At 33.6% G+C, this 18,317-nt stretch overlaps 1 protein-coding gene across 2 annotated transcripts in view; it reads left to right on the forward strand.

The window, feature by feature from the left end:
- The window catches only part of PPFIA2 (PTPRF interacting protein alpha 2), a 465,096-nt gene that overhangs the window by 73,326 nt on the left and 373,453 nt on the right, over positions 1-18,317 (forward strand). For both annotated transcript variants that reach the window (XM_026499958.4, XM_044384552.3), the window contains exon 2: positions 1,655-1,708. In XM_026499958.4, coding sequence (XP_026355743.1) covers positions 1,655-1,708 — 54 coding nt within the window. The remainder of the gene's footprint in view (positions 1-1,654; positions 1,709-18,317) is intronic.

The raw sequence follows: 18,317 nt of genomic DNA on the forward strand, positions 1-18,317 counted from the left end.
AAATACGTCATGCTTTAGTTTTATTATGTAAGGTTATAAGATTACTTAGATGATTTAATAGGAATGTTAAAGAACATGTTAGATCAAATAATTTAGGTGATTTGATTGTTTATGGTGTGCATGGTGCTAAAATAAAGAATTTCAACAAGATGGAAAGGGAGAGCCTTTTACAAATAGACTTAACAACAATACAGTCATATTAATTATGATCTTTCCGTTTTGAGAGCCAGAAACTTATCTTAAAGTTGCAGGTGGGGAGAACATCTAGTTTCAGATGTTGCCTGAATGATAGAATCAAGGATGTGGACCCTACCATTATATCTTACCAAATCCTTATTACCTTAATTTGCCATAAGACTTCTGTCTCATTTAGAGTGAGGGAGAAGAAGTTGTTCCTCAAAGGGACGCTGAATAGGGAAAAACATTATGTACAGTGTGTTTGTTCCAGTGAAGACAACAGTTATCTTGGCAAGTATTGCTTGTGGTTGCGTTATCATTTATGGCCCTTGATAAAATATGCATACAGAAATTCATCACCCATTGAGTTCTTGCTCAAAGTCAGCTTCCTATGGAAACTTTCATCACATCATTCCTTCCTTCTCCCCTGTCCTGCTTTTAATGTTCCCTTCACATGCCGTCCCTTCACATGCTCATTTCAGCCCCATGTTTTTTGTTAAGATTCCCTGTGTTTGAGATACCAGGGAAATAATGATGTGATTAAGTCCCAAATGAATTTGTAGCGTAAGTCTTCTTAATGATATAAAGGTATTGGCTGTTTCTCTGATCATAAGCGTTTAATTTTCTGTTCCTTCAATCTTGACTCAGTTAACTTCCATCTTTGATTTCTTACTGCATCTGTATTTCCCAGGTTCTTCATCCCTATCCTTTCAAAAAGATGCAAACAGATAAGTGACTGGGGTCACAAGAAGAAACTTTTTGCCGAGAAGTATAACTCTGGTGTAGCCCCAGACTCCTCCCGCAGCCATTGAGCAGGCAGTTTTTACGAAGCTGTACGTGTACCTGTAAATTGGGCATATGCTGTCCAATTGTCACAGCATCACCCATTTCTCCGTTTATGATACCTTTGACAATTATTAATACTCAGGCAAGATCTTCTGTAGTTACTGATTCAGGATTAGAAATCAAACCTTGTAAAAGAATAGCTGATCTATCCATATCTATTCATATTTTTGTCTTTTAAGTACAGTAATAGAGTGGACTACAGATAATTAAATTTTTTATAGGGTAAGCATTTTCCGTGGGATTTATATTCTTGCAAATAATATATTAAATTGCAGTTTTATTAAAATTTCTTCGTTATGTCCTCACTTTGACTCTAAGCTTAGAGAACAAAACTGCTTTCTTACCTAGAGCGATTTTTTTTGCATATTTCAAGAATAATTAGTCTGTTTACCTTTTTTTTTTTTTTTTTTTTTTTACAGATGCCACAGAATTAGAGAAAATATCTAGATTTTTAGGTACAGGCTATTTGTATAGTGTTACAGTGTGCAAGATTGTCTGAAAATAAAACAAAGAAAACAAATGTAGCTGTGTGCCCTAACTTTGTAGCTAAAGAAAATATGACACTATGGGACTGGGAAATTCTCCATGCTGTTAAGTGGCATTTTACAATCAAAACCTCTCCCCTTTTCAGGATATCGAATCCCTAACAGGAGGGCTGACTGGTTCTAAGGGGGCTGATCCGCCGGTAAGTTAGATTCTTCATTAAATTTAACTATTGACAGATTGAATTATGTACACACCAGATCATCAGAGAGTTACTTGTATGCAATTTGTCATATAGATATCTTTTTGAAATATATAACTGTTGTAGTAATTAATACAAAAGTGTGAACTTGATTTGAGGTATTGTTTGGTGTCTTAAAAAGTTTTAATATCTCGTAAAATTCATCTCCATGCATTGACTCTAAAAACAAGAATAAAATTTTCATTAGAATATGTAAATACTTTATGTCCCATGGACTACACCAAAACTTTTGGAACTTGAGGGTTTACCATTCTAGATAGTAATGTATGATTTGGGTTGCAATATATTTTCTAGTTACTGAGAAAAATTTTATTGGCCCATTTTGTCAACAGTATTGATTCGGATATTGCTGTTTCTTTTCTACTTTATCCAGGGAGCTTCTGGAAAATTAGAGAAAGTGTTCTAAAATTTTAAAGGATTATCGTTTTTAAGCAGTAGAAAGAGATTGATAGTCTAGTATTGGAACATCTTAGTTCTTTGTGATACCTGCTTTCAGAAAATACTGATTAAGATAACATGTGATGTCATGTTTGAAGTACAAACACGAGTTCATGGTGTATATCTAAAGTAATATGATTCAGTCTATTTTCACAGAGAGTCAATGCATACATTTTTATCACTGTTTGCTTTTCACTTAGCACTGTGAGGTTTAATGCTGAACATATGGAACTCAATGTTATCAATTTTAGCTATACTTCACTGAGGTATCTAGGTGAAGTTCATAATCACCTTAAAACACCAGTGAGATGTTAAAAAGATAACTTTCAATGGCATCTCTCTCTCTCCTGTCTCCGTCCTGTATCTCATGATGTTGTCTAATTATCAAATTGCTCCCAAAGTAGGCTAAACAACATATTTTAGTCCTTTCCCTTCCTTTTATTTTCATTGTCTGAATTTATGTGGGGAAAAAATGTATTGTCTTCAGATAGCTGCTTATATTTAGTCCCTGAACCTATTATATTTCAGCATAAGGCAAGATGAAATCTAAGTCAACCAGCCAGCGTATTGTGGCAGGATTTACGGCTAGCCCTATATTTAAATAGTGTAGGTGACTGTTTATGTGATGTAATTTTACTCTCCTGCCTGGCATGGTATTGGTACATAGCATTCAACTTTTATTAGAAGAGTAAATCCATTTCCTTCAAAATCCCAGCCTTACCTGTACACTGATTGCTAAAAGAATTCTATAGTTAGACATCAATTGGTTTTAAAAGGATTTGTCCCTGGTTCAAATAAAAAATTAAATACCTCTCTTCTGCAAGGGGTGATAAAAATCTTATTCATTATTTATATGTTAAAATAAGTTAATCATATCCTTTTAAGAAAACATTTTCCAAATATGGAAAATTGAGTGGGTATAAAATCTAGTTGTTTATAGAAGCTTTTTTTTTTTAATAATAATTTTTTATTATGTTAGTCACCATACAGTACATCCTTAGTTTTTGATGTAGTGTTCCATGATTCATTATTTGCGTATAACACTCAGTGCTCCATGCAATATGTGCCCTCCTTAATACTCATCACCGGCCTATCCCAATCCCCCACCCCCTTCCCCTCTGAAGCCCTCAGTTTGTTTCCCAGAGTCCATAGTCTCTCATGGTTCATTCCCCCTCTGTTTACCCCCCCTTCATTCTTCCCTTCCTTCTGAAAGAAGCTTCTTGAAAGGAAAAAAGATCACAGAAAGGAAAGATGGTGTATAGAAGGCAAGCTTGATCAGCCTCATTCCCAGTTAAAAGTGAAGTGTGTGTGTGTGTGTGTGTGTGTGTGTGTAATTTATAATATTGTGAAATAGAGATTCTCTCTTGGCCATGCCCTACCATGATGTTGGATATTTTATACTGCTGCTTACATTTTCTAGAATTCAGACTGTGCTTATTTTTAACTTTTTCGTGAAGTGGGAAACATCATGCAAATTTCAGAGTACATGAGCTTAGGCAATCTAATTAGGGGTTTAACAGTACATATAAATTTAGTACTCCCCATTGTTAAAGAACGATCTGGAACATATTACGTGAGAAACTATATAATAAAATCATTTTTTATGCCCATATAAGCTTACAGAAAGCATTCTAAGTATAGGTGAAATGGTAACAGGATCTTTAACAGATATTTAAGAGTGGTAATGGTAACAGATATTTAAGAGTAAGACGTTGAATGAAGCTATTGTTGTTGCCCCCAAATTAGAAAACTGAAAGTAGTAACCTAAATCCATTTGAAGTTGTTTATAATTTTTCCTTTCTTTAAAAAAATATCTTTATGGTAGATCATCTAAATATTATTGTCCGTTTCTACAGTTAGGTCTTTTGTATAAGTGTTTATAATATATTACTAAAACCGTTCTATGAAGAAATTTTTATTGGTAAGAAATTCAAGGTCCTATATTTTCCCCCCTCATTATACAGAATATATAAAGTGCTCAAGGAATGGCATATCTCACAATGCCACCACAATGATGCATAGCTGTGAAATAATTTCTTTACCGGTAAAACAGAAATTTCGGAAGTGTAAATGGTATATTTAAAAAATGCATTTTTTTTTCTGTGGGTACATGTATATTATTTCTGAAGCATGAGAAAAAAGTGAAGTTTATATTACTTTAAAAAGTATACATGTACAAAAAGTTGTGTACGTTTGCAAATGCCATTATAGATAAATTTGTATACCTGGTAAGAATAAATTTGAGGTACTCCAAGAATACATTATATACATTAATGTAAATACAAGTTTGCATTAGTATTTTTAACAATAAATATTATCTAGTTTTTTTGAAAACTCAGGTAGTCTCATTTTCAGTACTAATAAGAGAATTATTTGTTCATGATTTTCAGGGGCAATTTCAAGTTTTATGATGGTTTTCTTCCTCTGAAAGGATTACAAGAAGGAGTTTTTTCTTAATTCAGAAATTGAAAGTTAATTGGTTCAGTAGGTAGAATTTACAGATTTTTCTAAATCATAGTCATCTTAGAAAAAAACTTTTCTGTCATTTAGAAAAATATTATCAGTTTAATATTGCCTTAGAACTGCCTTTGAAAAATTGTATCAAAGTCTACATTTAGCATGTTTTTCATTCAGAAAAATTGTATCACAAGATAAGCTCCAATGTATAATCATAGCATATATTTACATATAAAAATACAGTGAAAGAAAATAATTAAATCTAAAGGGCAAAAGTATCATTAAGTTAAATTAGTGCTTTTTTATATACCACTTGCCATGGTGTTTTAAGTTTTTTTCCTTGAGTTTTTATTTAAATTCCAATTAGTTAACATACAGTGTTATATTAGTTTCAAGTGTACAATATGATTCCACACTTCCATACAACACCTGATGCTTACAGCAAGTACACTACTTAACCCCCATCACCTATTTAATCCATCCCCCCACCCGCCTCCCCTCTGGTAATCATCCATTTATGCTCTGTAGTTAAGAGTCTGTTTCTTGGTTTGCCTCTCTTTCTTTTTCCTTTTGCTCATTTGTTTTGTTTCTTAAATTCCACATATGAATGAAATCATATGGTATTTGTCTTTCTTTGACTGACTTATTTTGCTTAGCATAACACTTTTTAGTTTCATCCACAACGTTACAAATGGCAAGATTTCATTGTTTATGGCTGAGTAATATTCCTGTGTGTGTGTGTCTGTTTGTGTATGTGTGTGTATCCCACATCTTTATCCTTTCCTCAGTAGATGGGCACTTGGGCTATTTCCATAATTTGGCTATTGTAGATAATACTGCAATAAACATCAGGAAGTATATAGCAATACAAGCCTACCTTGAGAAGCAAGAAATATCTCAAATAATTTAACATTACATCTAAAGAAGCTAGAAAAGGAACAACAAGTGAAGCCTAAAGCTAGGAGAAGGAAGGAAATAATAAAGATTAGAGCAGAAATAAATGATATAGAAACTAAAAAAAAAATAGAACAGATCAATGAAACTAGGAACGGGTTCTTCGAAAATATTAATGAAATTGATAAACCTCTAGCCAGACTTACTAAAAAGAAGGAACCAAATAAGATAACAAATGAGAGAGGAGAAATAACAACCAATACCACAGAAATACAAACAGTCATAAGAAAGTATAAAAAACTAAATGTCAACAAACTGGACAACCCAGAAGGAATGGATAAATCCTAGAAACATATAAACTACCAAAACTGAAACAGAATAGAAAATTTGAACAGACCAATAACCAGCAATGAAATTGAATCAGTAATCAGAAATCTATCAATAAATAAAAGTCCAGGGCCACATGGCTTCACAGACAAATTCTACCAAACATTTAAAGAAGAGTTGATACCTATTTTCAAACTATTCCAAAAAACAGAAATAGAAGGAAAACTTCAAACCTTGTGCTATGAGGCCAACATTATACCCTGATAACAAAACCATATAAAAACTCCAGTAAAAAAGAGAACAACAGGCCAATATCCCTGATGAACATGGATAAAAAAAATTCTCAATAAAATACTAGCAAACCAAATCCAAGGATACATTAAAAAAATCATTCTGGTCTAAGAAATGTCTGAGCATTAATTTGCTATTTACTTTCTTATCATTTCTGATTCTTTTTAAGAGTCAGAATGGATAAAATTTAACAAAGAGTAATGTGGGACAAACCTAGACCACATGAAACACATTTCGAACATATCTCAATTGTAACATACACAGTGGTTCAATGTGGAAGTGTCATGATATTTCAGAGTGTTATTATCAGTGTTTGAATGAAGTCTACCTCATTTGCCTCATCCAGAGCTTAAAGCAATAATGCCACTGGCACTATGCAGCTCCTTTCCTGTTTTTCTGTTTGTTACCTTGGAGTTATAAGAGCTATAAATTTGCTTCTTATAGAACTTAGTGCTTTCAGTTGTTCTGTTTCCTTTATCCAAATGCTAATGGTTCTCTTTATTTCTAAAGTGTGGTGAATAAGTGAATATTCATCTAATCCACATCCTTGGGTTTATTCTGTACACTGTCCTGAACATTCTCTAGCTCTATTAATTTTTCTCCATTGAGGAACCAGAATTGTACATTCCATATTTTTGTACTTTCTGTTCTCATTTTAATGTCTTCCTGATGATTCTTAGCAACTTGGGTAAACACTGTAGAATTTGAGACAAATTTATTTTCCTGAGGGTGATGTTTAGACCAGGTTATATATTTTTCAAATTGTAAATGATCTTAAAATTTAAAAGTCTTCAAAACCAATTTTAATTTGATTATTCAAAAAATGCCAGTGTTCTACCTATTTGCTATAAAAGATAAGTGAATAAAAAATGCAAATCTGAATTGTGATCTAATATAATTTCTTTCAACCTAGACTTTATATTGCTGTTTTACATACTTTCATTTTTCTGTTTGTTTATTTAAAATTCAGTGTATATTTGAGTGTACACTATGTGCTAGATATTTGTTTAGGTTTTGGAAATGCAGTGATAACAAAATACACAGTTTCTCATTTCAGAATCTTGCTATATAGTGGAGTAGACAGACAGGTTGGTAAAAATAACTACAATATAAAGTAAAAACAGTATGAGATGAAAATAAGAAAGAGAATCCATGTAATCCAATTGTTGGGAATGAAGGAGGCTAGAGAATCAAAGAAGGTGAATAGAAGGAAATGCTGTCTAACTTGATAATTATAGGATAAGTTGAAGTTTGCCAACTGAGGAAAGTGGGGCATGGCATTTGGGAGAGGAAACTGTGTGCATAGGTCAAAAAATGAGAAAATAACTTACTGTGGCTAGAGTATGAAATGAGCTTTAGTGTGGGAGGTGGTGGTAAAGACAGAAGGCTAGGTTAGGCCAGGGCAAGAACATGAGAAATTTCACGGAAGGAATTTGTTTTCTACACTAAGAATGAGGAGCCATTAAAGTCTTTATTTTTATTTATTTATTTATTTATTTATTTATTTATTTAAATTAAAGATTTTATTTATCTGACAGAGAGAGACACAGCGAGAGAGGGAACACAAGCAGGGGGAGTGGGAGAGGGAGAAGCAGTCTTCCGGGTGAGCAGGGAGCCTGATGTGGGGCTTGATCCTAGGACCCTGGGATCATGACCTAAGCTGAGGGCAGATGCTAAATGGCTGAGCCACCCAGGAGCCCTGCCATTAAAGTCTTTAAACAGATCTTTTAATCAGCTCTCTCCTTGAGAAGGCTTTTCTTTTTCTTTTGGCTCTACTTGGGAAGTGATTTAGATAATAGTCTAAAGCAAGGAGACAAATGAAAGGCTCTTGCAGTCATCCAAAATAAAGATAATAAAAATGGTGATTGTAACCTGTGTGTGTGTGTATGTCTACCCCACTGAATTATAAAACTAATCGAGGGCAATATTTCGGGAGAACATCAACATTTTGAGTAACACACTGAATGATTACGATGAATCTATAGAGTGACAGTGAGAATGAAGAAGAATGGACTGATTGATGAGATAATAAGGACAGTGAATACTCAAGAATAAGGGATTGCTTAGAGGGAAGAGAATGAGACTTACTGAGAAGTCAAGGCTGACTTTTGAATTTTCTGGTTTGGCAACTGAATGGATGAAAGTTGCATACATAGAGACAAGAATTTCATGAGGTAGAGCACTTTTGGAGTGGGGATGATGAGTTCAGTTTTGGACACATTAAATTGAGCTGACTGAGTTGGGAATATATGAGTGATTTTGGAATCAGTGAGGTGAGATCTCATTTATAGCCATTGATTTGGACATGTAGAATAGTTAGTAATTGAAGTCATTGGAGTTGATGATGTCATCTCCAAAAAGTGTATTCCAAGTGAGAAGATAAGAGAGCTCCTAATACATTTCAGAGGAAGAGAAACATTTAAGTAAAGATCAGAGGAGAGGTAAAGATCACAGGGAGAGTATGCCTCAAAGGAGGCAAGGAAGGAATATCAGGAAGGTGTGGAATCAAAAGTGCTAAAAGAGAAGATGGTAAAAAGGGTTATTAGCAGTTTCATGATGTTGAGTGTTCAAGAAGAACGGAGTGCCCATTTATTTAGCAAAAGGGAGATCAGGGGTGATCTAGGTGAAAGTAATTTTAATGGAGTTAATTTAGTTAGAATCAAACTTCTGGTGACCTGAAAGATGAAATGGCAGAAAAGAATTGGATTCAGTGGCTATAGAAAACAGTTTCAAAGAGCTTGATTATGAAAGAAGTGGGAGGGAATAATAGCCAATATAGGATATGAAGTTGAGTGTGTTGAAACATATGGAAAGGACATAAAAAGGGAGAAGAATTTACAGAGGAAAGAGAAATCAATTGATAGAGCACAAGATGAGGCAAAAAAGAATGGACTCCAGAGCATGTTATAGAGAAAGGGCAACGTGTCTTCAAATGTGAAATGAGTGAGAAAGAAAGGATTCGTTTTAGGAATGGAGGTCTTAAGAAATTAAAAGTGTCCATTCAATGGTTTCTATTTTCCCCACAAAGTGTAAAGGAGCTAATTAGCTGATAGCAGCAGGAAAGATGATGGAATGAGGTATCTCAGGAACATAGAGAAGATTTATCTAGCCATTATGGATTATGGGCAAACTATGTAAACCACAGATGGAATACTGGGAAGTGTTAGGGGTTAGTGTTAGTGGTTAGTGGTTGTAGGCAGTGAATTTGTAGTGGTTATATGACTTAAAGGTGTGTTTATTTTTACCTCCAGCAGTGTTCTGTAGCTCAAGTATAGGAGGAAGAATGCCTACAACCATTTTAATTTCAGGTTGTTCTTCGAGACCATTGCTATGGAAGGCCAATGCAGCGAGATAATTGAGAATATTAGCAAAAATCCCAGAGTCTAAGCTGAATAAGAATTGCAGTGAAGATAGGAAGGGATTGATAAGACAGAGGATTCAGAGTTCTCAATAAACTTGAAAAACAGGTGCAGTGGGTGTAGGAAAAAGGATAGAAGATATGGTGAGAGAAGTAAGATGCTTGATTTAAGCATTTCAGGACCAAAACATTTCTAGGTGCTAATAAGATCCAGATTGTGGTCGTGGAAATGGGTGAAGTACAGAGGGAATGAAGCTCGCTGGAACTGATGACACCAAGAAACTGAGAGACCAGTGTGGCATGGATCATTTCCGTAGGTCCGGCAGTCTTTCCTGCTACGTTCATTCCCTTGATAATCCCAACCTGTTTTACAATTTAAATGCCATCTAGACTCTAATAACTGAATAATGTACATCTGTAGGCTGGGTCACTTCCCTGAACTTTAGACTTGTGTATCCAGCACACCCACTTATACATTCAAAAAAGGAATTTAAAACATAACAAGTTAAAAACTGAGCTTCTGATCTTCACTGTCACTTTACACATTTCTTGCAATTTTCTCCGGATCAATTCATGGCTACTATTTCAAAAAATCAAGACCCAGAGTCATTTTATAGGTTCTACCTTCATGATTTATCTGGAATTCAACCAGTTCTCGCTAATCCTACAAAACTACCAGCCTGGTGAAAGCCACCATCCTTTCTCATGTGCACATGCTCAGTGAAACAAGCAGGATAAGTTTCTTAAAGTCAGATCATTTCACATCTAGGCTTACATCATTGTTTCTTCCCATGAGAATAAAATTCCCAAAGCCAATGGAGTAGTTTCTAAGACCCTTCATGACTTCTCTCATTACAGTATCTCTAGGAACTCCTCTACCTTTTCATTTTTCCATATCTCATTCCATTTTGGTCGTACTAACAATTGGCTACCCTTTACCCACACAAGCACTTGCTATTATTCCTTCTGCTTGCTATGTTCCCTCCTGATATATCCCCGTGGCTTACTCCCTCATTTTCTTTAGGTTTCTGTTAAAACTGTGTTAACAGAGAGGTCATCCATTGAGCACCCAATATTCTTTTCTTGCCCCTATGTGTTTATTATTTGTGTTCTTCTACTAGAATATAAACTCTGTATGGTAAGGGTCTTTGCCTCTTTTGTTCATTATTATAGCTAAAGATCTAGAGATAAAAACCTGTAATATGAGTTCCTCAATATATATTTGCTGAGTGAATGAATGAAAACAAATATGTTTTAAGCACATTTTTTATATGATTACATTTGTGTGCTTAACATGATAACTACAATACTGAATGGAGAAAGAGATTAAGAATGTTAACAATAATTCTGTAATGAGATTACATGGGTAATCTATGGTAATGGTAGTAAGAATTAAAATAGCAGAGAATAAAAACCTTACAAAAGCAGCGTTAATAGAACCTTATGGTGGGGAAAAAAATAGGACTTATGGATAAATTCAAATATTGGCCACTGGGAAAAATAACAGCAATATAAAACCAGAAGGATGTATTTTAGATACTGTATATCTCACTTATTTACCTTGCTCAATATCATTATATATAAGCTCCTTGAGAGGAGGATTTTTCTCTCTGGATTACAGCTGCCTTTGCAATGCTTTGAACATAGTGGGCCTTCAAAAAGTATTTAATGAACAAATTAATGAAACAAGAATAATAATGCTAAAGGGTCTTCAGAGGGTAAAACTGTGAACCAGGTATTGGAAACCTCCCCCCAAACAAAAACAAAAACAAACAAACAAACAAAACAAGGTGGAATATAAAAGATAAAAATGAAACTTCCATTGTTGATTCAAGGTATTACTTAAAGCCCCAAACCATAGTACTGTTGGTGGTAAATATCCCCACGTTCTATGAAGAAGTGCCAGACATACTCACCAAAGACTTACTAATTAATAACTATGGTAATATCAGTCCTGCCACTGTGAATCATCACCTTAAGCCTAAGAGATGACCAGAAAGGCATCACCAGAATTTCTCCTGTAGGGAGCGCTGCAGGTTTTTACCCTTTGAAAGGGAGAAGGGTGTGCCTCTTCTAAATCAAATGAAGGTGAGCCCAAAGCAATTGACTCAAAGAAGGAGCCAATGGTATCTCCATGTTTGAATATTTATTCAGCAGCTAAGACAACAGGTGGTTCCGTGGAATAGATGTAAAGCAAGGAGAGAAAGAAATTAATGTGTATCTCTTGGAATATGCAGATATGCATAAACAATGAATTAGATACTTGCTTCCTATCTAATAAATTTGGATGGCAGAAGCATGGTTAGAGTTATCCTAAGTCAGGAAAATGGAAAGGGGTCTTAGTAGGAGTGGCTGTTACAACAGTTTGTTATGTCAAAGGTTCTTGAGCTTACCATGGAACAAGTTGATGAGGTAGAAGGATAATGGAACGCTTCATAAAATGGCTGCTTTCTACAACAATGGGACCCAATATTAAGAATTAAAAGAATGTCAAATGTTCTGCCAGAGACAGAAATTGGGATGTGAAGGGAGGCAAGTAGTTAGAGAGCAAATAACAAAATGCCTGTATCGATGTGTAGCATGTTATGTCTCCATAGAAGGGTGTTCAAAGAATTCCCTAATGAACCCCAATTTAAAAATCTAATATTTAGGCCTCTGGCACATATAAGTCACCAGTCATATAAGGCTTGGCCTATTTTTTTCTGTAATCCCTTTTCATATCCCTGCCCTAATCTAGAAGGAAGACCTATGAAGAAGACAGAAGACAGGTGAGAAAAAATGAATCATTTCCCTCTTCCCAGTACAAGTTCCTCAGTCCTAAGTTGGAATGATCAGGGAAACTTTTGAGTTGAATAAGAAAGTAAAGTTTTAATACAGGGCTGTTTTAGAATTTCTTAACCTGAATAAGATCCAAAGTAAAACTTACTCTTATAACTCTAAGTGACCAGAAAGCTATGCATATTCTCAAGCTCAAGCAGTCAGATATGGGGATGTAATATATGACAAAGCATATTGAATGGCAAGGATGGATGAAAAATGAAGTCGGTATTTATTTAGATCTGTTACTTGTATGCAGTTACTCATTTAAATTGAATTCAGCTCATTAAATAAAGTCATTTATATTATGGAAAGAGAATGTCACTTATAGTTCTTATTGACAAAGAATGGTAAAGCGGGGGAGAAATAATGAGATGGTGTGGGTCTCAAAGTAGAGATGGTTTTATTTGAGACTGGAGGAGTAATGGTTTGGAAATTCTAATGGCTTTCAAGAAAGGTGCCAACTTTACCTTCTGAAGTGAGCTAAGAAATTATGAACACAGTCATCTTGGTGCTACCCGTGAAGCTATATAAATTCATTTCAGTTAAGATAAAGTGATGGTCGTCTCCTTCAACAAAGTGATAAAATACACAGGAAAGATTGTTTACTGTAAAATAGGGGTTTCAGAAGGCACAGTGAAAAGTTTGAGGGGAAGATAAGAGTGGAAAGTAGGATAGAGAGGAGCGAACACAGAACACTCTGATAAATGTAGTGAAGAGACTTGGTGACTTAGAAGGGTTAACATTTGTGTGTCCCAGAAAGATGAGAAAGGTTAACTGGTAGGAAAGTTTTTATAATAATTCATACCAAGTATACATATAGATGCCACTCAGAGTATAATTTACAAAACATAAGCAAAATTTAAATATATATATGATGATAATATACAAATTACATTTTATGTAAATCTATATTTGAATTGTTTTGTAATCCATGGAAAATAGCATAAGATATAATGATTTAGAATGTGGACTCTGGAAAGTGGCGTCAATTTGACGTTTGGCTCTGCCTCTTCCTACGTATATATGTCATCTTGACCAAGTTATTTACTTCATTGTGCCTCAGTTTCCTAAACTGTATGATGAGGGTAAAAATAGAATTTCTTTCAAACAGGGTGGTTATATGTAATGAGTTACTACACACAGAATACTTCAGATGATGCATTGTATGTGCAAACCCTCTGTTAATGTTCACCACTATAATTGTTATATTAATGAAAGTCTTCATTAAATAATGTGGGATCATTGCAAAGAACTGGCTTAGATTGTATGCTATATTTTAACTGGAGACAGAAAAACGATAGTCTATGTAAATAAATTTAAATCAGTGTAACCCAATAATTCGATGAACCACAAGGGACGTTCTCTGTAGGAGGTGGGTATATACCAGGGTGGGTAGGGAATAGGAAAGAAAGGAATCGACTTCATTGTAATCAATTAATTAATATTTTTAACTTGTCAGAATGGTTAGTTAAAATACTGATGTCATGAATATGTAACCAAAATACTGAAAGATAGTTCATATGCAGGGATTTTATCATGAGAGTAATGTGATGGTTAACATATATGGCACCATAATTCCCATGTTATGTTATTTCTTACTCATTAATGCATTACTGATTAGAACTATTTAAGCATTTACATTTTAACACAAACGACTCAATTAGAGGGAATATTAGAATGTGGTTTCCTACATTCAAAAGTTTGTTAAGTGTGAAAGTGAGAAAAGAGATGAATTACAGGCTAATATCTGAAAGTTGGATTTAAAATAATACTGAATGTGGGAAACATTTATGAAATCTTTTGGCATATTGTTTCACTAATGATTAATATGATAAGAAACATTTTAGAGGGGCCCCTCGGTAGTGCAGTCGTTAAAGCGTCTGCCTTCGGCTCAGAGCGTGATCCTGGCGTTCCGGGATCAAGCCCCACATCAGGCTCCTCTGCTAGGAGCCTGCTTCTTCTTCTCCCACTCCCTCTGCTGTGTTCCCTCTCTCGCTGGCTGTCTCTCTGACACATGAATTAATAAAATCTTAAAAAAAAAAAAAAAAAAATTTTAGAAATGATTTTTCCAGTATAGGTCATTATTTGAGAAGCTCAGAGTAATGGAACAGCTCCTTGTTGACAATAGTCTTGTTATTTACTGTTCATTTATAATTGTAAGAAAAAATGTACTTGAAAAATTTTGAGGGGAAACCAATATGTGAATAAAAGAAAACATGATAAGTAAAATCAATTAGAAACTTACATTATTGCAAAGATACATTATTTTTGGTAATAATAATAACATAAAACATTGAAATATATATTGATATATTCTGTTTTCTCTTCCTATAAACTTCAGTATGAATTAATTTACTTATATTTGCTCCCCAAAATACCTATCATAATTTTGTCCAAAAGGGTAATATAATTTCAATCACATTTCTATTTTGTTCTTTTGTGTCTGCCTTCTTTTCTCTATTTTTATTAAACATAAATGTGTTTATTTGTATATATGTGTATATGTATTTATAGGCAACATATGTAAACACACACATATATAACATAACATATATATTCATATGTATTTATATATATATTTCTTCCTACAAAAAACAGATTTTTTTAGTCTCTTGAGTTCTTGACTAAACAAGAGGCTGGTTTCTAATTAGATTGTTCTTATCTAACACAATAAAGTGGAACTATTTTTATTCTTGATCAAAGATGCTTACAATTTAGAATGTTTATCTGAAAAGACGGATGAATACAGCTTTATACATGTAATTGCTCATTAAAATGTGAAAAATATAAAGTAAAAATAAAGGTTTATTTAGAAAGCATATTTGTAATGCTTATTGTGTACTTAGTGCTATTCTAGGCACTTCAGAAAAAAGTAACTCAGTGCAATAGATTTTTGCACTCTAACTGGTTAGCAATTTATCTTTTTAAAACATGATTAATAAGTGTAAAAAGGTATATAGAGATACATATTTTTGTGTTATAGGCAGTAATCATGGTAAGTGTGTTTTGGGGTATTTTTTCTTTTTTTGGAAGATTATTTTGAAAGGTAAATGTTGAGCCAGGTCTTAAAGAGCTAATTTTCATTAAAACTTTTGTTCTGGATGGAAGGACATCAAGGGTCTTTCTATTTCTGGTATCTAAAAGTAGTTCAATTCTATATATAGGTTTTAGCAACTAATAAAGCTGGCTGCTGCAACTTTTTACAGTACATAAGCTTATTTAATTGCCCACGTTATTTAGAATATGAAATTAAAACTGGTTTTTAGATATTCTTTTCAAAAATATGTATGTGTAATTTTTCCTAGGAAGCCCCAAATAACCTCCATGTGTCTCTGTAGCTTAACAGCTAAACACCTGTTCACCCTCAGTGAGGTGAGACTACTGGATGATGCTTTCCTGGCCATTCCAGAAAGTAGTCCTGATTGCCCAAGAGCTGCCCTCTAAGAGGAAGGGTCTGATGGGCAATTCCAGCATGGCCTCAGGTGACAGGACATGCTCAGATCCAGGGCTGCTGCTTTTGCTTTCCAAGGATCCCAATAAGGTGATGCTCTGTCTCCTTTGGCAACATGAAAAGGAGCTAGTTTTCTAGGAATTTACCCCCTTTCCACTTGTGGTATTCATTAAAGTTTGGCTGGGTAAGAAACCACAAACTTCTTTGGCTAGGATCCTCCCCTTTTCCCTCATTGGCCTCCAGAGGATAGGAGGCAACATAAGGCTGTTTGGCCTTGTAGCCCTACCCGAGGAACTGTGTCTCTGTGTGAAGGAACACTTATCTGGAGGGAAAATAACTTGCTTTAGCCACCCTTCTATAACTAGATATTCTTTTTCAAATGTGTATAGTCAGGGAAACATGAACCAGCAAAATGTAAATTCTTGAAATTGGATGCATATTCTTTTTTTCACTTAACATTAATTATAACCATGGCAGGCACTTTAAAAAGGAATCTGATTATATATTCATAATAAATTAAAGTTGAGATTCTGCAGAATTCTTACTTTCAGTTAAAGTCTATATTGATTCAAGAACACGGTATAATAAGAATATGTCCTAGGGGGCGCCTGGGTGGCACAGCGGTTAAGCATCTGCCTTCGGCTCAGGTCGTGATATGGGATCGAGCCCCACATCAGGCTCCTCCGCTATGAGCCTGCTTCTTCCTCTCCCACTCCCCCTGCTTGTGTTCCCTCTCTCACTGGCTGTCTCTATCTCTGTCGAATAAATAAATAAAATCTTTTAAAAAAAAATATGTCCTAAAGACTTTATGATTTTATTTTCCAAGATTAAATTATTTTTCAAAAAGATATTTGAAGCTGTTGAAGTATATTTAGAAAATTATATATATTATGGAAAAGTGGGAAGTTAAAATACCAGAAATTGAATATTTGACCAAAAGAGTTCACCAAGGTTTTTTGAAAATTTCTAAATGCGTTCTGGCTATATAACAAATTCTGAGGATATTCTTATATTTTACTTATAGAAATCATTTATATTTTTATTGGAGTATGGTGAGAAGTTTTGTGGAAAATCCTGGTTATTTTCTCTACTCTTCCTTTCTTTTACCACAGATTAAAACTGATAATCCACATGAATGACTATTTTATACCTCTGTAGACAGCTGTCTCTTCAAACTTTAAAAAAAAAAGTTTTCCTGCTATGCTAATATTTAGAAGCACTGGATTTCGTTTTATTTACTTCACCATTCTCTAAAAGAGCAATATAATATAATTTGTATTACAGCCAATGTCATTATTCTAACTTCTAAATAAAGGTATTTAGTAATTGCATTAAATTTAAGTGGGAAAAAATGGTCAATTTGAGATCAAGATTGCCTGAATGACTTTTTAAAAAATACGGTTGTTTGTAAAAGAAATTTTAAATATAAGAATAAAAAAGGGTTGAAAATAAAATAATAAAAAAGATATACTGTATAATACTAACTAAAGAAAAAAGTGCCTATGCAGCTATATAATATCAGAAAATAGTCTTTAAGAAAAAAATTACTAAGTGTAAAAAGAGAAATACTTCAACATAAATATGGATATGCTGGGAAGATAGAAAAATTTTAAATTTTTATACACCTAATAACATACACTTAAAATATAGAAAACAAAAATTAACAGAAATAAAAAGATTTAAAAAACTTTTGGCAATATTTTAAGTGAACAAGAAGATAAAATTTGTAAAGACGATAAGTTGAGCAATAGGAAAAACAAGCATACCTAGTGATATATAGAGAACCCTGTACTTAATTTCTACAAATTAACCAAATGTGTGTCATACAGGAAGACTCAACACATTCTAAAGAATTGAGTCAGGCTGAATATTTTCTTAAAATAACAGAATTCAGCTAGAAATTAGTAAAAAGATGAAATTTTAAAATTCATAAATAGAAAATACTCAAGTTTTTGAAAAGTAGGTCAAATACTTCTACGTAATTCACTGTCAGAAAAGAATTTGAAAATTAAAAATTTTTAAATTCAGTGATATTGAATACTACATATTGAAACATAGGAGGCAATTAAAGCCTCACTGAGAAATTTACAACATTTATATATATATTAGAAAAAATAAAGGCTAAAAATTAATGATGTAAGTATTCATCTTGAAGCTAAGGGAAAAGAAGCAAATAAAACCTAAAGAATAAGAAAAAAAAATAATGAAGCGCAAGTGGCAGAAACTAATAAAATAAATATTGAAAAGCATAAACAAACTAAAGTTGATTTGTTGAAAAAATTGTTAACACTGATAACTGGTGGGTTGGTAAAATAAGTGAGAAAGTGCTAATAAATATAGTGAAAGGATTTTTGAACACAATTTGTGGTTATGGATTTTAAATTGTAGATGAAATGAGGAAATTCTAGGCAAATACACCATGGCCAATTTAACAAAAGAAATAAGAAATACAAGTAATACTTTTACTATATGAAAGAAATCTTCAAATAAAAATTTCACAAAGAAACCTACAG

This window comes from Ursus arctos, unplaced genomic scaffold (genome assembly GCF_023065955.2).
Source record: "Ursus arctos isolate Adak ecotype North America unplaced genomic scaffold, UrsArc2.0 scaffold_21, whole genome shotgun sequence".
In the NCBI taxonomy this organism is placed as follows: Eukaryota; Metazoa; Chordata; class Mammalia; order Carnivora; family Ursidae; genus Ursus; species Ursus arctos.